At 45.3% G+C, this 25,719-nt stretch overlaps 1 protein-coding gene across 4 annotated transcripts in view; it reads right to left on the reverse strand.

The window, feature by feature from the left end:
* ANKRD6 (ankyrin repeat domain 6) overlaps nucleotides 1-15,525 on the reverse strand; it is a gene marked incomplete at its 5' end in the record, with an annotated part of 52,956 nt that extends 37,431 nt beyond the window's left edge. For all 4 annotated transcript variants that reach the window (XM_084228318.1, XM_084228317.1, XM_084228316.1 and 1 more), the window contains one exon: nucleotides 15,406-15,525. In XM_084228318.1, coding sequence (XP_084084444.1) covers nucleotides 15,406-15,525 — 120 coding nt within the window. The remainder of the gene's footprint in view (nucleotides 1-15,405) is intronic.
* Nucleotides 15,526-25,719: the final 10,194 nt, after the last annotated feature.

The following is a 25,719-nucleotide window of genomic DNA, read 5'->3' on the forward strand; positions in this document are numbered from 1 at the left end:
CAGGCTGGCGCTTCTGCTAGAACAAAATGCTTCCTTTTTTTTTCCTGATCCTTTTCTTTCACATATTTCAAGAAGCCATCTAAGCTCTTAGAGTGCTTAATATGCTCAGTACAAATACTGACTCTCTTGGCAAGAATCTTGCCCTTTAGTTGTTTGTTTACAACAATGCCAACTGCATATTGGGTAACATATAATCTTCAGTTTTGCCATGGTAACATTTGGTAACAAAGGGCTTTCCTTTTTGAACAGTGCTCATCCCTTTGATGTCTGCGATATCACCTTTCTTGTGGACTGGCATGTATGTGGCAAGAGGAACACCTCCATGTTTTCTAAGAGGCCTAGCGAACATACTGCGGGTGCCTCTCTTCACCTTTCTGTTGATCATTTTGGCAACTTACTGGAAGATGGTGTTCTGACCAGATGCCCACTTCATTTTTTAAATACAGTCCACAGTTCCCTTCTCCAAAGGATTCTCCCTGAATTATTCCTGGCCTGTCGTCCCCATTCCCTCTTAGGAAACCTGCACATTCTTAGTGTCACCAAGGGCACTGGTTTCTCCTTCCACTAGGCTGTGATCTCCTCAAGGGCAGGATTATGCTTTCCATGACTGATGAAGCAAGTTGATTCTGTGGCATATCAATGAGGTTCTGGTGTTCCTTAGCCACAGAGCAGGCTGGGGATACCAGGACACTGGAGAAAATTTCACAATTCCAGGCTTGACCCCCAAGGAATGGAGAGCCTGGAGAGACAGCAGACTCCAGTTTCTAGGATATTTTGGCCCTGAAGAGGAAATGTAACCTCCTGGGGGCCTCATGAGCATTTAAGCAGCTACATCAGTGACACGGGGCTGTGAGGAGAGTGTGATCCCCCCACCCCCAATGTCTGACTCAACTTTTGCTATCTGGCAAAAGGATGGCAATGGTAATCAGTGCACTGCTTAATTAAAGCTATCCACTCCTGTCTCCTGGTCTTTCCTAAAGATAAGAACATCCCCTTCACACACACACCCACACACACATGTACACACCCACACATACATGTATACACACACACCACCACCACAGAAGGAGAGCAAGAAAGAAGCAGAAATGTACTTGGTTTTCCAGAACATTCTGTAGTGAAAAATAAAGTAGCACATTTTGGGGAGTAGCTGTTTCCACTCAGCAGACAGGGATACCCCAAGGTCACATGTGATAAGTGGGGAAGGTTGCAACCCCCCCTTAATGTGAGGGGGTAGATAAAACTGATCTTGAGAGGGACCTTTGCATGACTTAGACTCGAGCATGCCACTGTTCTCATCTCCATGCTTCTAGGACTGACGGTGGATGAAATAGGACAGAAGAAAAGACTATGTACTATGAATAATTAGATGTTTTTAAAGCATCCATTTGTTTTGGTCCTACCCCAGTTATCCTAAAAGACCAGTTGAACCTAACTCAAGCCAGGTCCTGGTGGGTCCAGGGAGACCAGTAATAATGAGGATAAGACAAGAGACAGCAGCAGCTAACACAGGGGAAGCTGGCTACATGACAGGCACTACCTTGGTACATTTATATGTATTAGTCATTCAGTTCCCCAAACAGCAGGTCACTGGAGTCTGGATTCACCCTAAGGGGTGTGACCCCAGTCCCCTTGCTCTTACCCCCACTCCACCTGCTGCCTAGCTTGTGCTGTGAGAATGGGCTCTCCCCTGGCAGAGGGGCTCCTCGTCTCTCAAGAAGTTTCTAGGCTCCCAGATGCTCAACTCTGGGGTAATTCAGAAATAACCTGGTCTCCTTAGAATCTCCAGGATGGGAGGGAGGTTTTCCACTCTCGCCGCAAAGTTAATAACCTGGGGCGGATGGTCTGTCTACCCACCTAACTGCCACCGGAGCCTACCCTGCAGGGATTCTGGCTCAACTCTGTTCAACAACCTCCCCAGGTGATTCTGATGAGAGACCTGGTTGAGAACCGCAACACAGAGAAAGTGGGGCCAGAATAATCCTCCCTGGAGCAACCACAGGCCCCCAGGAGAAACCTGTCTCATTGGGCCTGTCCCAGCAAGAGCCATTCCTCCTGCTACATTCTTCATGATGCTCTCGTCCCCACCTCTTGGTATAAAATCCTAAAATGCTGCATCATCACAGCCCAGAGCTTCCCTCCCATATTCTAAGAGTAGAGAGCAGAACAAATTTTAAAACAAAAGCAAACCATCTATAATCCTACCACCCGTTACAACTATTATCATTTTATCTGATCTTTACCAATGCATCTTTTCTAGTGATGCTTTTGCAGTTATATTTATGTCACATAAAAGGATCGTGCTTTTTGCCATAATATTATTCCTTAAACCAGTGATTCTCAAACTTTATTGGGGAGCAGAATCTCCTGCAAGACTTGTTAAAAGACAGACATCTGTCTTTTCCAGAGTTTCTGATGCAGTAAGTTGGAGGTAGAAACTAAGAAACTGCATTTCTAGTAAGTTCCCAGGGGAGGTAGATGCTGATAGAAGACCACCGTCTAAGAGTCACTGACACAAACCACTCATTTTCAACCTTTTAGCACATTAGAGTTTACCTGAAAATTAAAGGAAAGAAATCCCAAACTTCACCCCCATAGGGCTGGATTCTATCACCTTAAGCTGGGGTCTGGTATGGTGATTCTAAGGTGTACCTAGAAGTTATGAACTCCTGTAAAGGTGCCAATTCCCCCAACCTGCCCTGCTATCAGGATGGGCCACTTGAGCCCAGCAGGGGCGAGAGGACTTAGGACACTGCAGGACTTGCACATTTCCCTTGATCTCACCAGGGAGAGGCCCAGAACTATGCACTTCCACTGAACTCAACAGCAAAGGGCCTTGAGATGTTGCCAGGTAACAACCACAAAAAAGTGGCCCCACTGTCAACAACTCCGGGGCTCTGGTCTAGGATGTTGCTTTGTTCTGGCAGGTTGAGCCCTGTGGGGCCCGGCTTCCAGCAGAATTACTGCAAAGGAACACAGGACCAGTCCCGTTGCAGCAGGCGACCCATAAATTACACTCACAGGTGAGTATAAAAGGACACAAAGAACAAAACGATCCTGCTACTCACCTTGAAGAAGCCAACTCCCACCTGCCAGGGGTGAGGCTCTGTCAGAATATTCCAGGAGGAGGATTCCGGTTCAGATAAAAATCTCCTACCAGTGAGAAGGACAAGGGAGCTCAGCCAAAGGTAACCAGCTTAAAATAAGCCTTGAAAGGAAGTGGAGGTTTCTGTTTCCAGCATGTGGTCCAACAGGGTGCTTAACCCTTCTCATTGGACACTCTCAGGCAGACCTGGGTGTTTATCCGGAGAGCCCTTCCGAGGAAGGAGCCAAGCCTCTGGGCGGGGAACCAGGATCACTTGAGAACCACAATTCGCAGAAACAAACCTTTGGAAGGGCGCTCCCTCCCCCAGACTTCATGGCCCCGGGAGCCCTGGGCCATGACTCTGGTCACTCAGTACTCCAGCCAGGACCCGGCGGTCCAATCCTAGCCACTCTCTTCTGGATTCTCCCTAATCAGGGCAGCCTTCTACACTGATGATACCTGCCTGTGAGTGACGAGCCTTGATATTCCTCAGAGCCACTGCCTGGCCTAACAAGTGGGCCTGAGAGTAAGGGGGATGCTCCGGGCATCCCACTCCTGGGACACCAGCTGGGGTTGTTTCTCCAAAGATAAATAAAGGGGATAAATGTGAAACATACAATACTGGGATACTTCCTGTAGCTCCAGCAAGGCACAGAGCAGGTTCTCTATGATCCGGGTAGATGGATCCTGGAGCCCTCAGTGGCTTTTAATGATCTTTCTGCACCATTTGTAGTGAGATAACCAGGTACAGGGAAGTTAGGGGCTGGGGAGGCCAGAGGGCCAGGAGGCTGCCAGGCCTCCTACCCCCAGCAAATCTTTACTCTTTTTGGGCTCTCCAGCGTTCTCTCGTGGTCTCCACTGCACTCTGCCGCCCATCCTCTGTGATGCTGCTCTTATATAGGCTCCATCTCTCGGCTCAGGCGCGCCCACTCACGCCCGCCCATACCACACTCCAGGTGCCACCATCAGGCATGCGTGTAAGACCACAGGTGTTGCTCATTGATGCTAATGGTGGGAGGGCGGGGGGGGGGGAACCCTGAGCAATTCCATTTACCCTACACTCCACCCCCAGGATGTACTCTTGGGGGTAATCGCCCAAGCTCCAGGGGTCCTCACTGCTGTCACTCCAGCACTTGGCCTTCATAGCACCAACATGACAAGCAGACCCCTGCATTAAGGCCAACTCTTTGCACATGCATCGGGGATCTGTGGATACAAGCCTCACATGTGCCCTCTCTTGGGCCTCCTTTTGGCTGTGGGCTCCACCACAAGCCATGTTCCCCACCTGTCCCCTGAGGATGGGTTCCTCAGTACCTCACCCTTATTCAAAAGTGAACAGGACATCACTCACAGGTGATTTTAAGAGGCTCTCCTGCCTTCTTTAGGATCCTTCGGCTGCTTAACAACTACTCAGGACTTCCCAATCTTAGCACCAGCTTTTGCCTTTCTAAGCTGACTTTTTTGACAAATTTCCTTTGCCTAGCTGCAGAGAGCCTCATAAAAGGCTGCTTAAGGCCACCCCTTAATTTTCATCTCCTGGGATGTACAAGTGATATAACATCCAACCACCAAAGTTCCTCCACCTTCTGGCAGAACTGTTAGTCCAAGTCCATCAGTTTTTCCCTCGCTTCAGCACTGGGTGAGCTTCGAATGATGAATCATGGTCCTTTCCTCCCCAGTGAGTCTGCCTCTGAAGCAGTGGCTGGCCCTCGCAGGCTTTCTCCTTCTCCACTTGAGATCCCATCCCGCAGCTCCCAGACCTTGTCCACCTCCTGTGCTCCTGTAGCATCTCTAGTTCTTCCTGCAGCAACTGGACTTTGGCCACCTCCTGTGCTGCCATGTGTAGGGTAAAGAAAATATCAGGCTTTTCTGCCTTTCCGCCATCAGGATAGATGATGGATCCTTGTCCTGAATGCATGCCTGATGGCGGGCACCTGGAGTAGGGTGTGGGCATAGGTAGATGGGATTCACCTGGGCTGAGACTGGGCTTTTAAGGGCGGAGTCACGGGGATGCCAGCAGCAGCAGTAGAAGCCGAAGCCGAAAGAAAAGCCGAGAAGCAGCAGAACCAACGCCAGAGAGCCCAGATAGAGTAAAGACTTGCTGGGGGCCCCCCAGCAAGCACCCCTGCCTGCCATATGCCTGGTGAACCCCAATAAAAGACCTGCAAAAAACCACTGAGGACTCTGACTCCTCCTTTACCCGGTCTGCATGGGATCAGAAAACCTGCACTGTGCCCATTCCTGCCTTTACACATGGCACCTCCAGCATTGTCAAAGACTCCTGCTTTGCCAACCCCCAGTCCCTCCCGAGGTCTTCGGAGGGCTCCAAACCCATCTGCATCAAATCATCCTGCCGACTACACCACGTAATGCCAGGAAGGCACAGAGCAAGGTTTTCTATGATCTGGGCAGATGGGTATAGAAGTCCTAGAGCCTTCAGTGGCGTTTTCAGGCTTTTAATAATCTTTCTACACCATTTGTAGTGAGAAACCAGGTGCAGGGCACGTAGGGAGGCTGGGAGATCAGGAGGCTGGCAGGCCTCCCAGTCCCTCGGGGAATCTTTACTCTTTCTGGGCTCTCTGGCATTCTCCCCTGGTCTCTCCGCTGGTCTCTACTGCACCCTGCTGCACAGGCCTCGGCCTCCACCCATCCTCTGCTGCTGCACCTCCATGATGCCGCCTTTATAAGCGCCATCTTGGCTCAGGTGTGCCCACTCCCGCATGCCCACACCACACTCCAGGAGCTGCCATCAGGCACATGTGTAAGACCACAGGGGTCGATCACTGATGCTAATGGTGGGAGGGTGGGAAAAACCTGATCACTTCCATTTACCTTACGATTCTTTAGGAAAAATATTATAAAATTACAAATACAAAATTAGATTAGGGCATTGACAGGGGCCACTGTGAGAAAGGGTCCTGAAGCCTTCAAGACAAATGCCTAGGTCTTATAGGGGAAGCCATTTAGCAGCAGTAACTGCTGTCTCAAAGCAAGAAATCGCACAAGGAAAGTCCAGGACCTTGGGACAGGGTAGAGACTGGTCTATTCTCTCCTTTTCTCTGAACATCTCCTTCCAGGTCTAAAGCTTTGTAGATTCTGGAGTTGACTTTAACAGAAACTGCTCTTTTCTCGCTGGCAGAGGTCTGTATTCTGAAGGAACTACTGCCTGGGTATCTACAAATTCTGTCCTGTAGTTGAGGTAGTAGGTACAGTTTATTTGACAAACATTTACTAAGTGCCAGGCTAAGTACTGAGAATCCAAGAATGATACAAAAAAGGCCACTGCCCCTGCCAGCTCAGTGGCGACCCCACATTTTCCTAGCAGTTTTTGCAAGACAACCACCGCTCCTGCTTGACAAGCAAAACAGTCCAGGCAGGGCAGCTGAGAGTACTGCTTCAACATAAGAAGTCACCAGAACTCAAGAACAAGCAGTGTGAAGACCAGGGGATTCAGGCCTAGTGGGTGGCTGTAGGGTAAGGAAAAATGTCAGGTTTTTCTGCCCTCCCGCCATCAGGACAGATGATGGACCCTTGTGGTCCCGAATGCATGCCTGATGGCGGGCACCTGGAGTAGGGTGTGGGCATAGGTAGATGGGATTCACCTGGGCTGAGACTGGGCTTTTAAGGGCGGCGTCATGGAGACGCCAGGAGAAGCCAAAAGAGAAGCCGAAAGAGAGGCTGAGAGAGAAGCAAAGAAGCAGAAGCCGAGATTACTGGAGAGCCCAGATAGAGTGAAGACTTGCTGGGGGCTGGGAGGACTGACAGCCTCCAGGCCCCCCAGCGCCCTTGCCTGCCGTGTACCTGGTAATCCCAATAAAAACCTACAAAACTACTGAGGACTCTGACTCCTCCTTTACTCGGTGTGCGGGATCATAGAAAACCTGCTCCATGACCATTCCTGCCCTTACAGTGGCACATCACTGACTGGGGTGAAGGGAGGCACAGAGGTTCCAAAGCCGCACAAGCCCAAGACTAAGATGGGGTGTGCCCAGGTCCACCTGAGGCAGAGGTTGTAAACTGTGGCCCTTAAGACACAAATAACTTTTATTTGTTGCTGTTTGTTGTTTCTCCCTTCCTTTTGTAAGTTTTTAAATTTACACTTTTTATTTTTAGATAACTAGATTTATACAGTTTTAAGAAATAAAACAGCTCCCATGTACCTTCCAGCCAGTTTCTCACAATAGCAACATCTTGAAAAGGTGTCTCAATCAGTGTTGATAATGATACAATCAAGAGGTGGAACAGCTCTGTCACCACTTTGTAATTTTCCAGGTGTCATTGAATATACACCAAAGTCTATTTCATCTCCCTCGGAGTGACAAGGATATTGCATTTTTCATTTCCGTATGTTTATAGTATATACCAGTGCGATCTATTTCTGTGTGTGATCTTATATCCTGCAAGTTTGTCAATCTTATTAGCTTGAGGAATTTTTTGGGTAGACATGTAGACAATCATGTCATCTTCACAAAGGGAGTAATCTTTCTTCTTTTCCAATTTGTATGCCTTTTCCTTCTTTTTGCCTTGCTGCAGTGGCTTGAACCATACTGAAAAAGTGGAACAAGACTGGACATCCTTGCCTTGTTCCTTACCTGAGAGGAAAGTGTGATATTCACTATAGGTTTAGGTTTTTTTGAAGATGTTGAGAAAGTGCTCCTCGATTCCTAGTTTGCTGAGCGCTTTTACCAAAGGTGTGGGATTTCATAAAATGCTTTTTCTGCATCTGTTGGATGATCATGTAATTTCCCTTGGTTAGCTTGTTATTTGGAGTAAATGTTTGCAGCAAACCCCCTCTCCCATTCATGTTAAAACTCTAACCCCCATATCATCTTTGGAGGGCTTTTGGGAGGTAACTGGGGTTAGATGAGGTTGTGAAGGTGGTGGGATTAGACCTTATAAGAAGAGGAAGCGGGACCAAGCTCTGTCCTGCAGGAGCACAGAGAGCGCAGCCGTCTACAGGCCCGGGGGAGGGTTCTCACCAGGAACCGAATCCGCCAGTACCTTAATCTTAGACTTTCCAGCCTCCTGAACTGTGAGAAATAAATGCTTGTTATTTAAACCACTCAGTCTGTGGTATTGTTATAGCAGTCCAAGTTGACTAAGACATCTGTTGATGTGGGGATTACGTTGATTGATACTGAAACAGCCTTGCATACTTGGAGTAAATCTCTCTTGCTTGTGGTGTATAATTCTTTGTACTTTACTTGCTTTGATGGAAACATGGGCTGAAAGACCAGGCACAGTCGCCACCTACTCACATATCCACCTTGGACACCTCGTCTTCTACAACCTAAACACACAACAGTCAATTCTCTTGGTAAACAGCCTGCTGGCAGCCTGCTGAAAGAGACTTTTCAGTCTCCAAACAAGTTCTTGACTTAATGTATTTCCTGAAACCCAAGTCATTATAGCTTAAGAGAGTGAAGACGATGGGGAGAAGACTGGCTAAAAACTTGGGGCCCACTCCAGTGTTCCAATAGCCTCAACAGACATCCAGAATCAGCTTTGAGGGTCCATCTCTAAAGTTCTGAGGTTTGCTCTTAATTACAGCAGGTCTCCCCCACAGGCAAAGGCAGAGGCTCATGTCTTACCCATTACACCAGTTCTGTGAGGGACACCCCTCTCCTCTGAAGAGCATCTCCTGGGGATACTTCTGGCTGTTCACGATAGTTACCTGGAGCTCTGAACAAAAACCCAAGCCAGACCCAGACCAATAAAGAAGCTGTGGCTGTGGAACCTGGGCCTCAGACTTTCTGAGGCTCTTCAGGTGACCACACATGCAATCAGCACTGAGAGCCGCTGACCTAAAGGGGCTTGGTGCCTCTGAGGACGATGGACTCAACGAGAAAACATTAATTATGATAGTAGTAACTATCATCCATTGAGCTCCTTCCACACCCTTATTTCAATCTTCTAAGCACCCTGCATGGATTACCCCACTTAATCCTCTCAACAAAACCCTGAAGTAGCTGTCATATAATTTTACAGACAGGAAACCAAGGCTCACGGTGGCTAATAACTTGGTCAGAGTCACAGAGATGGCAAATGTGATATTCTTAATGTCTAAGGAAGATTTGGGAAAGATCTTTCAATGGGCAACAAATTCATCGAGACACCAAGTAGACCAGGGAGAAGTGTGAAAAAGTGCTGAAAGGGTCCAGAGTTTCCATTCTGGAAGGTGAGAAGCGTTCTGGAGACAGACAGTGCTGAGGGCCTCACAGCATGAATGGACCCCATGCCCTGAGCTGCTAAGATATCAAACTCTGTGTGACATATATTTATGCATGTGTATATTTTGCTGTAAATTTAAAAATCAGTAATTTTAAAATAAAATAAAAATGAGTGAGCACATGTAAGCAAGTGAGCAGGAACTAGAAGTCCAATTTCACACACAATGAAATTCCAGGTCACCTCCTGGTTATCTTCATTGTCTTTGTCCTCCACTAGTTGTAGGATGCTGAGGATGATGCCAATAAATTGTGCCCAGGAGCAGACATTCTGGGTATATTGGCTAGTTTTACATCTAATAAGCAAATTTATTTCCATTTTCCTGATGGTCTACCTATTTGTGATTCTTTCAGTTCTCCTTTGAAACAAGTGTAATATCTTACTGGTTCTCTCATTCATTGATTAAATAAACCTAACACTTTTTTTAATAACTAGAATACCTAGTATATGTCAAGTTTTCCTGATGATTTCTGGTTATAAGCTACAAAGGCCGATGTTTTCCTGGTTGAGATTTCCTTCCCACGAGGTGAAGCTTTGAGCTACTGGAGAACAAAGAGCAGACTTGCCGTTTGATGTGACATGTAACTGAATATTCTGGGAGCCCACACAGAGCGTGGGGATCCATTAGCTCAGGGCAGAATGAAGGGCCGGCATCATCCTGTGCTGCTCACTGGGCTATCAGGTGTTAGATGAAAAGTCCCAGGCTGTCTTGGGAGGGTGCCCTGTTTTCCAGCTCCGAGTGGAGGATAAGGAAGGACAGGAGAGATGTGGAGCCCCTAAGCCCCCCACCCATCAGTCACTGCTTTTCTCCCTGAGTCCCAAGCAGTTGGCCCTACAGACAACCCAAAGGGATGAAAAAGAGAAAATTCTATGCAGCTCATCTGAAGTGGCAAGAAACAGAGTCAAAGAGAGGTCAAATTAGCCACAGCAGAGAGCTCCCATAGAGATGCCAGAAAAAAAGGACGAGTTCAGAAGGTGAAGGACCAGGAGCAGAGGGAGAGGGAGCCATTGGGAAAGAAGAGCCCTGTATGTCAGAGGCGCAGTTGCTGAAAGGTCAGTCCTCTCAGGCCTCTCAACCTGCTGGTGGAGCACACGCCGGCACAACCTCTAAGCAGAGCAATTCTGCTCTAGCGGTCAAAGTCACAAGGGAAATTACAAGGGCACACATGTCCTGACCTAGCAGAACCACTGACAGAAATGTGTCTTTCAGAGAGAACCACACTGTCCAATGAGACCTCAGGACAAGGTTAGCTGATGAACATAAACTGGGCTATATCCATCATAGGGTTAAGTTCAGTCAATTAGAGTTCACTGACTACAGCAAAGTGAAGCCATATACAATTTGTATGAGAAAAAGACAGAGATATGTCTTACACACCATATGTAAGAAGTATCTCAGGAAGAAATTGCAAGGAACAGGTAATGCATTGCCTTCAGGGAGGGAATACTGAATGCGTGGAAAACTAGTGAGAGAAAGACTAGTCAACATTTTGTACCTTCTGCATGAAACCACGTGATACAATTTCAACATCCATTGTTATTTCTACACCTCATCAATTTTGTCTTTGCTGCACAAAACACCACCTTAAAATTCTATGAAAATAACCCATCATTACAAAATAGAAAATACTTACTAGTAGGTGACGACTAACATATAAATTAACTCACCAAATATTTCATGGCTATAAGTGCATGAAAACAAACTTCACACAAATTTCCTAGGGGAAAAAAGTCTTTTTCACCAGAAAACAAATATTCCATGATTGTTTTGTGTTTGTACAACAACATATGTGGCTCAACGTGGCTTAAAATCACCAGAATTTATTTTAGTAGGCATTATTCTTTAAAGTTGGGTCATTAGGTATGATTTGTGTGATACAATTTTAATTCTAAATATAAATTAAAAACTTTAAATGAAAAGAAGTGAATGGTTTACTATTCAAATTTTTTAAAATAAAAAATGTTTATACCTTTTAAACAAGTGTATAGAATCTTCTAGAAAAAGCGCACAACAAAAAGCTCTCTCAAGTGAACACCTTTTTTACCTTACCAATAACTTTGTAAATGTCTGCTTCTCCTACTACCCAGACAACAAATGCAGGAAAAGTATTAACATCAGGGTAAACAAGTTACTGCAAAAAAGTAAGCATGATGATAATAGCTACTGCATGGTACAGTTTATGAAAGTCATAAATTGGTTAAAATAACATACAGACCAAATGCTGATGTCACTTGATATAGTTATGACATACCTACATTGGAAAAGGTAGAAATTTATGTGAGAGAGTAGGGGAGAGAAAAAACACTAAATCTTAAGTTGTTAGTTTTCATAGGGGTATGTCAACAGCTAAGGACTGAAATAGAAAAATCATGATTGAGCAATAGCAGACGTCATTGAAAGAATCTACCAAGAGTTGAAAGTGGTTGCCTAAGGAGAACCAGAAGTCAAAGGCAAGCATAGTAAAAAATACTTCCCATTTAGAATCCATGTATACACACAACATAAAAATTAAAATAATCACAATTGTTTTAAAGTTAAACTGATTAACCAAATTAGTATATGCACATTTACTGGAAATTATGGGGATAAATACCAGGAAAAAATTAAATAACTAAAAGAATTGAGAGTTTTCTCTTCAGGGCAACCATTTGGGATGGGCCTGGGACAGTAGTTTTTTTTAACTTACTTTTAAAGCTCCTATGTACATGCAAGACTTTGATAAAGATAACTATTAATAAGAAAATTAAGTTTTTAAAAAGAGAGAAAATAACAAGCCCTGGTGAAGTTGTAGAAAAACTGGAACCCTCATACATTGCTGACAGTATGACCACCCTGGAAAATTGTTTGGCAGTTTCTTAAAAAGGAACGCATAGATTTTGCCATGTGTCCCAGCAATTTCATTCCTAGGCATTACTCAAAATAAATGACAAATATGTCCACACAAAAACATGTACACAAATGCTTATAATAGCATTATTCAAAATAGTGCCAAACTGGTAACAACCCAAAATCCATCAATGGATGAATGGGATATTATTTATTCTGCAATATAAGTCAATGAAGTATTGATGCCTGCTAGCCACCACATGGAGGAACCCGGAAAACATTAGGTTAAGTGACAGAAGCCAGACACAAAAGACTACATACTACATTCCATTTACATGCATATGAGTCCAGAAAGGGGAAATTTATAGAGACAGAAAGTGGATGTACTATAGCCAGGAGCTAATGAAGTTTTTATTGGGGTTATGGAAATGTTCTAAAATTAGAACAGGGTGATGGTTGCATAACTATGTAAATATGTTAAAGATCATTGAATTGGGCCTCCCGGGTGGCGCAGCAGTTGAGCGCTGAGTTGCAAAGCTGCCCGCAGCCTCTGCAGCGCCAGTTTGATCCCCAGCCACAGGGTGAGGGTCCCACATGGCACGCAGACCTCTCCTGCCGCCCGCTGCTCCCCTCAGCAGTGTATTTCGTCCGTCTGCCTGTTCTGCTCTTCACTCTGGCTCTGGTGAATTCTCTCACCCTCCCGCACTTCTGACTATACCCAGTGCTTGTATAAATAAATAAATTAATTTTTAAAAATCATTGAATTGTACACTCAAAATGTGTGAATGTTATGGCAAGTCAATGAAACTGCTTGAAAAAAGGCAGATGATTAAGTCTATTAAAAAAGAAAACTCCAGATTATGAGGTAAGTGCTTTAAATAAGTTATTATTATGACAATCCTGAAAGGTTGGCATTATTACCCCACTTTTCAAGAGAAGAAAACTAAGGCTCCAAGCAATAGTAACTCCAGAGTTCATGCACTTTCTGCATTTGTGGCTGCTCGGGTCTGGTCAAAACCTGACATAAGGATTCTTCCACCCTCAATTCAGCACAATGAGTACTGCTAGGTCAAAGGATGGTGACCTCTGAGTAGCCCAAGATTTTCTATTTTTTTATAGAGGCCAACATTGTGTTATTGTGATTTATAAAGAGAAATATTTATTTGGTCTTACCCCCCATTTCTGGCTCACAGATCTAAAAGCCTTGGAATTTCCTAAGAGATAAGATTAACTTATACTATTTGGTCTTTTGCCATCAGTTCTGAAATAGCTTCCAAGCCAGAAGGTAAAAGGAATGTGTTATCCATAACAAGCCCATATCAACTGCACCTGAGTTTATGTTAATGAGGTGACTTTGGGAAAGACCCTTAGGAAAGGGCTGGTTGGCAGGAAACCAACTCTGATTAGAAGGATGGCACTTTCCGTCCTATCCCTTTGCCAACCTCCAGGATGGTGAGGTTGGATCAGTTGCCAATGACCAGTGATTTAATCAATCAAGTCTATGTAGCAAAACCTCCATTAAAAACCCAAGAGCTTCTGTCAAAGGAACAGTGAGGAGAAAACGCCAAGTCAATGAATGATGTCCTGAATAGACTCCCCAGCCATCTCCAGATCTCAGATGCCAGAGAACCAACTCCCAGCATGCCATGAACCTGAGGTCCTGAACTTCCTGGGAACTCGGGGCGGAGATAAGCAGCCATGCTGGGCTTCAAACTTAACACATGCCTGCTCTCACTCATGCTTTTCCAGGTTTGCCTTGCAACCTGATGCCTCAGTTCAAATGATATTGCTGCTAGGATGTATCTGCAAATTAGTCTTCTAGCTGTTCTCCCTCTTCTCACCCTCCTTGTAAATAAACCCTTTTCAATTTCTCTCTGCATGTGTGCTTTTGGGTCTCATCCTGAGTTCCTAAGTGCACCTGTGAGAACTCACAACCCAGGTGACCCCCATTTCCTCCAGGGTTGCTCTGTAACGCTTCCAGGTTGGTGAACACATGGAGATTCTGCGAGAGTACCATACTCAGAGAGGGTCTGGAGTTCAATGCCCCTTTCTCATGCCTTACCCTATATATCTCCCTCCATCTGGTGGTTCCTGAGTTATATCCTTTTATAATAAATGGGCAATCTGGTAAATAAAATGTTTCCCTAATTTCTATGAGCCACTCCAACAAATTGGCAACCTCCAATTTACAGCACAACCAGTCAGAAGCATACGTGACAACCTGGACTTGTGATTGGCATCTGAAGTAGGGGACAATCTTGTGGGACTGAGCACGTAACCTGTGAGATCTAATGCTATCTCCAGGTAGAGTCAAAACTGAATTGGTGATTTTGAAAAAAGCACATATCAGAAGCATGAAATATCGACTACATATGAGTAACTGATAATGCGAGTGGGCCAATCTTCGCACAGGAGGACAGGCATTAACAGATGTTACTATTTGAAAACTAAATGTTGTCCCTTTTCAGGGCGCTATCTGGGGTACCTGGATGATGGGCTTTGGAGTCAGACTCACTGGGGACAGTTGCAGTTCTGCCACTTAGCAGCTGAGGGTCCCTCGGCACATTACTTAATTCTCTCTGTGCCTCAGTTTCCTTGTCTCTAAAGTGGGGATGAAAACAGAAGCTCTTCTAGGTGACTGTAAAGCACAGGGAGCAATACCGAGCGATCCACAAGTGTTTGCTATCAGTATTCATTTTTCAGTGTATTTAAACGTGTCCCCTAATGTCGCAGAGCCTGCCTTTTCTCAGCTTTACCGTAAAACACCCTTCAGCTAGTATGTTCTCCTGATCTGTGGTGACAGGTAAGCAGTGTCCTCCAATGATCACCACCCACTGTCACTGGCCCAGACGGTCATCTGGCTCAAGCGCCTCACTGTACAGACGGGATAAAGACACACTAGCATAAGCTGGCCCACCTCCCGGAAGGCCTAACACGATTATAACGCAAGCACTCTATTAGAGAAGCTTTTGTGCCCCAGCTTCTCAGAGGATCTCTTGTTCATTTGGCTAAAGAAGTAGGTGAGAAAAAGTCACACTGTGATTTTAAAGACTGTCAAATGCTAATCACAAGTTACTCCATTTGAAAGATAGAAATGAAAGCATTTTTAATCCTCCTTCCTTCTTCCCAAACCTCCATCCACTGGGAGAAAAAAGCCAGTTCTTTGAAAGCCAAGAACCAAACACAACAGTTTCGCGGACAATGGTTGAGAGGTAGGCTTTTTCCCAGGGAATGGCTAAAGCACTTTTTTCTTTCTTCTTGTTACCTTGGTAACCGCTACCTTGGCGCCCTTGTTGATGAGCTGAACCACATTCTCTGCTTGGCCTTTGTACGCAGCTATGAGAAGGCGTTCTGAAAGTGCAGCGACCGCATCCTGCTGGCTCATGAATTAGGAGAGAAAGAGATTCTTGGGAAAGCAGTAGACAAGTTCCTTCAGCCACGACGCCACTGGCCTGGGCCGGCACCCGCGGGTGAAGATGCTCCCAATCATCGGAAGGTGCCTGTGTCACCATGCCATCTTCGGGACCTAGGGTCACAAAACAAAGCTGTTATCAGCGCCACTCTGCACACAGGCCAGGCCACAGCTCTCCTCTCTGATTTTAGGGTTTTCTGCTGATTGTTCATTGCAGGGGAGGAAAGCTGGGGCAGAGAGGCCCGGGGGGAGGCACATTCTGCACAGTAACACCCCTGAACTTGCAAGTGGGAGACAGCGGAATGTGCCCACCTCCCTCCTTCCTTCCCCCTCAGGGACATTCTCCAGAGGAGTATGATCAAGACTATGTCTCTGTCCCTGCCAAATACAATCCCTTGGACATCCTCTAGTTGTCAGACCTGCCTTCAGCAGGTAACTATAGCATGTGTGATCATTACAGGTCCTTCTGGGTTATATTTTAATGGCTCAAAGGGCTAAAAAGCCGATTCTCCTAGCAGTAGACCACATCCCACAGGGCCCAGAGGAGTGGCCCCCACAGTTCTCTCCCTCATCCTTTTCTGACATAAACAGTACACTCCCTTATCCTTTTCTGAGGTGCTGGTGGTGGCCATGGTATGAAAACATACATTCGTAGAGGCTTGAACTTATAACCCCTAAAACAAATGCAAAGTTGTAAATCAACATTACCTCAATAAACATTAAAAAAAAAAAATAGTGCCATTTCCTGAGTTATAGAATAGAAGGAGCATTGGGTGCAGGCCCAGGTCATCTCCAGGTTCCAATTACTGCTGGAAAAACCCATCTTGGAACAACACAGAGCTAGAAACACTGACAAGCATACACACTGCCTGTTGTGCCAGTACGGCTAGTGGTGTGGCTTCCCTGCTTAACAAGAGGAAAATAAATGGCACTAAGCCCCACCTCTGATCAGGGGTCTGAAGGGTAGTACCTAGTGGTAACTTGAGCTCTTTTTTTCCAGCAAATGAACACAATTTTAGACTGGTTCCTCCCAGTAGTGCTGGGCCACCTTTAAAACAAACCAAAGCCATTGGCAATTATTTCAAAGGAAAGGGTCCTTTGGACAGAAAAAGGATCTGATTCACTCCTGGCCTGTACTACAAAGTAGTAAGGGCTTCTCTGTGTTTTAAAACATACTAACAAAACGTGCAACACGCACGAATGGAAAGAAAGCATTGTGCTAAAGAGACACCATTCTTCATCCCAGACCTTACAACACATTCTGGTTTTAAAGGTCTAGAAGATACAGACATCTTTTATAGTGGTTTCCAGACAAACCCAACGCTCCTTTCAATTTCTACAGAATGAGGAACAGGCCATGAAAGGCCTGGGAAAGGTCTGCATTGTACTCCACTCTTGCTCTCATTCACCATGGCATTTCAGCCACCCACTTGGGGAGGCTGGGCTTAAAGCTCAGCTATCACACAGACGTAACAACAGGCCCATGCTGGAGAGTAAAGATGCTAAACTAATTTATATGAAAGTACTGAAAAGATAATTCTTATCCTCCCCAACATGAGCATCTTCAAATGTTCTCATTGTCCATCTGTCACCAAAAATGCAGGTACAGAATAGCAAGAAGAGAGAGAAAAGAAACCTCACGAATGCACACTGGTCTGCTCATCAGGCTCCCTAGAAACACAACAAAGCTGGAGCAGGGCATGCTCCAAAGCAGAGGCTTCCTGTGCCAGCCACAGTCAGAAAAATCTGTTGAATGAATGAGTCAATGAAAGGATAAAGCTGAGACTCAAAACACAGAGAAAGGGAGCTGGAAATGACTTTGGAAATTCCAAGGGCAGCACCAACAGACTAGTTTGGGTTTTATGTTTACAGACTGTCCAGTGTTTGAAAGTAGTTTGCTTTTGTGAACACGAGCTACACTGTCCACCTTTCCTCAGGTATTATGAGGTCCCTTCAAATTAATTACATTGAGTTTCTACGCTCTTTGCCCCAAGACTGCAAAAGGACTCCAGGCTCGAATCGCAGGAAAATACGGAGGATTAGCCATAAATGATCTCCCTCTCACACCACGTTCCTCTTCATCTACTCCTTTATTATCTCTGTGCATGACCTAACCTCCTTGTCCCCATTCCCAAACCTTTCCTCCAATGGGCATTTGAATGTCTCAAGTACAGTGGCCCAGTTCACACAGATATATTTAAAATTTTATTCATTCACTCATGCTCAGCTTAGTTTCTGGGATAGAGAGGATCTTGCTGCAGCCTCAGTGTGGCCCGTCAAGCCAAGGTCACGAGCCCCAGGAGAGCAGTGCTTTCCAGCTGTCCAAGCCACAGATGCCCAGGTCAAAGGGCCTGTGCTGCCCTTATAGGCACTGCGCCCCTCCCTCCTGTCCCATGCAATGAATCCAGCCTCTCAGACACTGAGCTGAAAGCCAAGCTAATATTTATTGCCAAGGCTGCAAGCTACTGAGGTAGTCTTGTTTACATAATTAACTTTGCAAGTCCAACTCACATTATTATTGCTTTTTTTTTTTTTTAAGATAAAAAGGCACTACAGTTTTAAGGAAATGTTGATCAAGCAGAAATGTCACTTGCTTCTTGGCTGTTCAGTGACAGCCACGTGAGAATGAAAAGCTCTCCATTCCCCACCCGCCCCCTCTACCTCCATTGTCCAGCTCTCCCAGGGGAACAAAACAGTCTCCAGCACAGGCTGCTCACAACACCGCCCCTACCAGAGAGGCACAGAAAACTGCTAGCAAGAGCAGGAACAAAATCCCAGGTTTTTAGTTGGTTTTTAGTTCTAGTCTGCTGCTAGCACCACCCCTGTGTGCTTGGGTATTTCAAGTTCGCTTTCAATTTTAATCCATAAGAGGCTAATTGCTTGAACCTTCAGCATTCACTCGCAGCAGATTTATGCACAGAATGGGTGGAAAGGGATCAACACTTCCTCTGCAGCTTCAGCTTTGGGGAGTGGTACGAGCCCAGCTTGGCTTTCTCTCCACTGCACCTCTCTTCTTCCTTCTCTCATGACCACTGTCCCAAATCCTTGGATCCTTCTCTCCTGTCTAGAACAGCGATCACCATCCTTCCGGGGTGAGATGATGCTCTCATCTGAGGTCCCTAAACTGACAAACGAGATCAGGCAGAGGCAGGTAGCAGAAGAGGGATAAGGAGGAACAGAGAGTCCCCAACAATGATATGGGAGAGGAGAGGAACAGTGGGTGGTGGTTAGTTTGAAATCTACAAGTTAAACTTCACTGCCAACCTGTTGGGTACTCAGCTGGTAGCAGCCCAGTTCCCTCATTAAATCTGAGCCTCTTCTTCCAAGTAGGTCAGCTATCATTCAAAAACACTTCCCATTTTTGGCAGTGAAGAATTTCTTCTGCCCCAAGCCTATCAACCACATCCTTCTTTGTCACTGGAGGAAATCCTTAAATGCAAACACACTGCCGACTCTTCAAGCAGAAATGAAATAAATGCATAGTCATAAATATGCAATGATCATCCTGAACCAAAAAGGGACTTAGCTTCCTAAGGAAGATTTCCTCTTTCCTCCCAGCCCACTGCCCCATTTTTATGGTTCTCCAATTTGCCAATTCTATTGCCTTTCATTGCAAATGTCAGAGGACTGCACAGTTGCTAGATCTGTGATGCAATTGACTTCCTCTTTATAACCAAAGATCTAAGGGATTCGCTTTTGCTGTTTTCTTGGGGGTTTACAGCAAATTCTCCTGGTACAAATATTCCAAAACATTCAGTCTCCTCACAGGCAAAATATTCTAGAAGAGATGAACAAACAACATCCCGGCCAGACATTACGCACAAACCACCCACAGACAGCCCACAGGCTCCCGTGTTAGGGAGAACCTTTAGTTACATTAACTCGCTTTGCTCCTATTTCTCCAATCCCTGTGTTGAAGAGAAATCATACTCACATCTGGGGGTCTGTCCTCCCCGTTCTACCTCATGTTCTCTTTCTGGATAACTGCAGTCAAATTGTTTCTGGAGAGATCATTAGCTTCCTAGGGCCGTAATGCCCTGTGGGTCTGCGGTGATTTACATTACAATGCTTGCTGTCTTTTTCCCTTTAGCTTCCTCTGCCAGACCTGACTAAATCACCTCTATGATCTTATTGGGCTATCCATTCAGCTCACAATGTTTTGTGGCTTCCCAATCTGCTCATCACAGCTTCTGAAAGTCCTGGGTCTTCAGATTTTGTTGGATTGCTCCCTCCCGCCAGCACAGGACTTGTAACACTGCCCCGAGTGAAGAGTCCAGGAATAATTCACAGATGGGCAGAATGTTTTTGAATGATCCTCAGATGACAGTAATGCAAGGAGAAGAGATGAATGTGAGCGTTGTGAGGGAGGAAGGATACAGGAAGAGTCAAAGTCAGCAGGGCACTGCCCGTGTGATCGCAGTCAGGGGAATGCCAGCCTTATGGGAACAGCTGAGACACAGACACTGCACCCTCCTCGGCAGAGTTCCAGCACCGCGGCTGCAGCAGCACAGGAGAAAAGGGCCAGCTGAGCAGCCTTTCTGGCTACCTTTGAAAACCCATAGTTTGTCTCACAAATCCTCTCTAAGCAGTCTTTGCAGGGAACGGGAAGGGGCAAAATGAGGAAGCAAGGCTGCTTCAAGTGCTGCCAGTGCCCCCAAACTTGCAGGTGTGTGTGTGTGTGTGTGTGTGTGTGTGTGTTTGTCCAGACCACTTGTTGAAGCAACAGAAAACCAACTTCGCCACTGGGCTGATCACAGAAAGGAAGAAGGTTTTCATTTGATCCAATTTCTTTGCCTATTCCTGATTGGTTTTGAAGTCAGAATTGTTGGTCTCACACTGGGAAAACAACCTACTCCACTGAAGTAAACCCTCTGAGCATCCTCCCTGCTCTAAGCCTTGCCCCCATGTCCCTGAGTGGCAGCTCATATGGGCAATAGACTAGGATTCTGCTTTGGCCATGCTTCAGTTTACACCAAGAGCATAGAGCCAGGAACTCAGGATGGTGCATTTTAGAGAGTGAATTCAGTAGCTTATTCTCAATACATGACACGTTACTCGTTAATCAAAAAGTGATCAATATTGGGGATACTATGATCACCACCAGAGGAGAGAGAGGCTCAGAACAGAGGTGAAGGCAACTCACTCCCTACTTTTTTTTTTTTAAGATTTATTTATTTATATATTTATTTATTTATACAAGCACTGGGTACAGTCAGAAGCGCGGGAGGGTGAGAGAATTCACCAGAGCCAGAGCGGGGAGCAGAGCAGGCAGAAGGACCGAAGTACACTGCTGAGGGGAACAGCGGGCGGCAGGAGAGGTCTGCGCGCCATGTGGGATCCTCCTCTGGTGGCCGGGAGCAGCCGGGGATTGAACTGGCGCTGCAGAGGCTGCAGGCAGCTTCACAACCCAGCGCTCAACTGCTGTGCCACCAGGGAGGCCCTCACTCCCTACTTTTAAGAAACTCATCATTTGGACTCGGCACCCAAAAGGTCAGATGTCAGAAGAGAAAAGTAAACCCAATGTCACAAAAGTATAAAGTGAGGAGTGGTTAATTTTCTCAAAACTTCCGGGATATTTCCTTCTTCAAGAATAGGTACTCCACAGGTCAGGGCCCCTCCCCACAATACTGTCGGGGGGACAGTGCAGCACCGTCTGCTCAGAGCCTGGCACCCCACCAGTGTCACCTGCCAAAGACAGGTTATTGGGGGCAGAAACACACCTCAAGAGCAAGCCCATGAGTCATTCCACAGCACATCCCTGCAAAGGAGCAAGTCTGCTTATTTTTGGAGCAATCTCAAGTAAAGTAACTGTTCTCTTCTCATGCTGACAGTTACCGAATCTTTGAAATTACCACCTTTGCAGGAGGCACACAGACTTTTGCAGTGAGTGCTGAGTGACATCTGGATAATACTCAGAAAAGCCGTGGCATAGCCTACCCTCAAGAAAAGCTGTCAACAAATGTAAAAATACTATCAGAGGCATGAGGACATATAACTGAAAAAACCGTGACTGAAAGAGGCTTGTGATGCAGAGACCTCCCTTTTTAACAAGGGACAAACACTTGCTCTATCACTGGGGCCTTCAAGCTAGTGACCCTACACACACACTCAGAATTCAGACCAAGTGTCATCGTTGAGCCTGTCTCTTATATCCTCATACAAGATGCTCATCTGTGCTCCTAAGAGTTCTTATAAGCCAGCCCTTCATGCCCTAAACTTATGTTGAAGCCCTAACAAATACAGTGTGATTATATTTGAAAATAGGGCCTATATGAAAATAGGAAGTAATTAAAGTAAAATGAGGTCCTAAGGGTGGGGTCCTGATCTGATAGGATTAATGTCCTTATAGGAAGATACACCAAAGAGTGTCCCCTCTCCTACTCCTCACTGCCCCACCCACCCACATGCTCAGAGGAAAGGCCATGTGAGGAAATAGCAAGTGAGCAGCCAACTCCAAGCCAGGAAGAGGGCTTGGAAACCAACCCCTGCCAAGTCTTGAGCTGGGGCTCCAGCCTCTAGAATTGGGAGAAAACAGGTTACTGCTGTGTAAGCCACCCAGTCTATGGAATCTTACTCTGGCAGCCCAAGATAACTATTATATCTCCCCTCACAGTTCATGTTGGCATGGTTTTAGGGTTGGTCTTCCAGGTTAGACTGAACTCCTCAAGGGCAGGAGCCCTGTTTTTCTTTTTTTTTTAATGAGGTAACACTGGTTTACATCATTGTTTATTAGAAGTATAGGGTCTTCCACCTCAGGTGTTGTTACCACACTGAAGCCACCATGAAGAACACCTATAGTCCACCACCATAGTCCACTGTGCTCTCTCCCCACCTTGCTCTCACCCCTCCCACTCTGGTAGACTCAGTTCCATAGTCGGTTTCTAGGCTTAGTTCTTAGTTTGGTTTTATCTGATCCTTTATTTGGTTTCTCTATATTCCACATGTGACACCATCCAGTATTTGTCTTTCTCTTTCTCACTTAGCATAAGTCCCTTCAGCTCCATCTTGTTGCTGTAAATGGCAGACAAGTTTATCTTTTTTGACAACTGAGTAGTATTCCATTAGGCAGTGTGTATTGTATGTATATGTATATCTTCCTGATCCATTCATCTGTTTTGGGGCACTTAGGTTGTTTTCATAGTTTGGCTATTGTAAATAGTATTGCAAGTTTCTATCTGACTTAGTGTTTTTGTATTATTTAAGTAGAAACTTGGAGTGGAATTTTTCTGGGTCATATGGCAGATCCATTTCCAATCTTTTGAAAAACCTCCATACTGTTTTGCATTGAATCCTGTTTTTCTCCATTCAGCTCCACTTCTAAGGAGCCTGTGCTAGCCAGAGAAGTTCCTGAGGCCTTTGGTTATTTAATCAGAGAACCAGCAGGAGCAATGGGAGAAAAGGCCGACTTATTAAGACAGGCTAAGCCAATCTACAGAATAAAGAGCTAGAGAGAAGAAAATGCCACTCAGGATGGGGGATGGAACAAGGGTTTCCCAAGAGTGGTGGTAATAAACAACGGGCTTCTGAACATTGTGGAATTTGAAAGAATTAGCCAGACAAAAAGAGATATGAAAGCCATTATTGCAAGGTTATAAATTGGGTTTCCTTTAACTTTTTGAGAGCAACAAGTAAATGATTACTATTCTTTCTAAGATCATTTTCATTTTTGGATTATGCTTCTTTGAATATCTCCATACAAACACTAGACCATATGGGACTGAAATTCCTTAGGGTTGCCCTTGTTTATAAGGTCTTTCCTCTCAGATTCCGAGCTTCTGTGTCTTACTCCTCTTTGTAAATCCAGTACAAACACAGAGACTGGCAAACAGCATATAAACCATAAATCAACATATCTCTGCTTATCCCACTATACTTGTCATAGACCCCCTCAAAAAAATGCCTGCTGTAATGTTTTCATGTATCCAAATGAATTATCAATTGCTGTAGTGCACAACAGTGACCCCCTCCAAAAGACACACTGATGTCCCACTCCCAAGAACCTGTAAGTTTTAATTTCTATCACAAGAGATGTGATTATATTAAGGATCCTGAGAGAGGTTGACCCTCGATTATCTGGGTGGGCATCCTTATAAGACAAGCAGAGAGTTTTAAGACAGAAGAAGAGGCCAGTGATCACAGAGGGACAGACTGGAGTGATGTGGCCATAAGCCAAGGGACATCTAGAGCCACCAAAGGATGAAAGAGGTAAGGAATGTTGCTCTCTATTCAGCTCTTCTCCAGAAGACGCCTCCAAACTGAGCATGGTCCTGCTGACATCTTGATCTCAGACTTGTGACCTACTTAACCTGAGAGAATATATTTCTATTGTTCTTAAGCCATCATGTTTGTAGGAATTTGTTACAGCAGCATTCAGGAAATGAACACAAATTCCTATACATAATAGATGCTCAGTAACTTGATCAGTTACTTGGCTGGGTTATTTATAATCCCTTGCTATCTTTTAAAAGTCACTGACATGCACCCACACCTCCAACATCAAGAGCCAGGATCCCACTGTTATTTCAACACTTGTAATTGCTGTTGTGACCAGTCCCGCACTACTTTCTGGGGGACAGTCACAGGTTCCAGCGATTGAGTGTCCTACTGTCTACATGCCTGCAAAATGTCCTTTACTCATTTCTTCAAGAAGGACATAGGACAGCAGGGAGCACTTGATAAGGATGTGATGCCAGCAGGAGAAATGGCCACACCATGAGGACGGAGAGCCACCCTCATCGGGGTCTTTCCAGTTGGAACAAGAAACACTTCAGAATTGAAAGGACTTATTTCAGGCTGTCACTTTCCAATTCACCACCATCTCACACACACACACACACAACACACACACATAAACTGGGTCTCTAGCCAGGAAGCAAATGTCTAAATATAACACTGCAAACACAATCCCAATGTAGCAAAGGGAAGTCTGGGATTTACAGTACTGTCTACTCAGAAGTAAACATCAACTGTGATTTGCCACTGTAATGTATTTTTCAACATTATTTCTTGCATAACATTTCTCAGAAGACAAAAGCCTTCTCTCAAGCCCATGACCCTTCAGAGAGACCACTCAAATTCCCCCAGCTACACACAGGTTGATTCTGCTTATCAATATCTGTTATGTGACCCTCAGAAATGGTTATTTTCAAGTGTATCGGACCCAGTCTTATGTCAGGGATCCAATTTTATTCACTCTACCAATTAAGTATTTCTTAACATAAGATCCATCTGATACCAGAAATTCTAGTTGCTATGCTAGCCACCCCTTCTTCCCACTCTCCCACTAACCTACTGACTTTGTCCAATAATTTGGGTTAAAAGCTGCAAGTCTCAGCAAACATGTCTAGGTTAGATATGATTTCACAGCATGACTGTCCATCACCCACCAGAGGGGGCATCCAGTTGGTCTGCTGTATTGACTCTTTCCATACTACTGTTTGAGAAGACAGATCCCTCATCTTAATTCCCTTCCAAGGCTGGCTGAGGCAGGAATGGGGAGAAACAAAGGGGGGTTAGAGGTTGTATATCTCCCTTCGGCCTTAATGTTCTTGGTTATGAAATGGGAATAATAACTACTGACTGCATAGGGTAGCTAAAAGGATTACCTGTAGGAGTGAATGAAAAGTACTTCGATGCAGCTCCTGGCCCACAGAAAGCAGTCTGGAAATATCGAATGTGCATGTGTGCAATAATAAAGTCAACGGGAGTCTAAACTCTCCAATTACATCTCCAAATCCTTTCAGACATTTAATCCTTCCTAATGCTCTTCTTCAGACAAGGGCTGTCCCAGGGTTAGTTTGGTCCCTTGGCCTTACTCAGCACTCAGCATGACACAGCTTTTGACTTCAGCACAGAGCTCTGCTGGGATCAAGCATCCTGTGGAGGAGAGGCATTAGGGCTTCAAGTAGACAGGAAGCTCTGCGGTTCTGTCCATACGCTCAGGTTATCACACACCAACTATCTGTCGTGTGGAGACACTGTACATCATTCTGAAGTTGTGCTCTGACATGATGGACAACAATCCCCAAGAAGATGAGGAGGTACTGGTAGAGGCAGGCTTCACGGAATGCTATGTCTGAAGTCAGCCTCCTCACATTCAGACTGTCTAATCATGTATATCTCTGGCTACTTCCCAGCTAAGACTTTCCAATTGGATATTGCTCATAT

The sequence above is a fragment of the Talpa europaea genome (assembly GCF_964194135.1).
Source record: "Talpa europaea genome assembly, chromosome: 2".
Classification (NCBI taxonomy): Eukaryota; Metazoa; Chordata; class Mammalia; order Eulipotyphla; family Talpidae; genus Talpa; species Talpa europaea.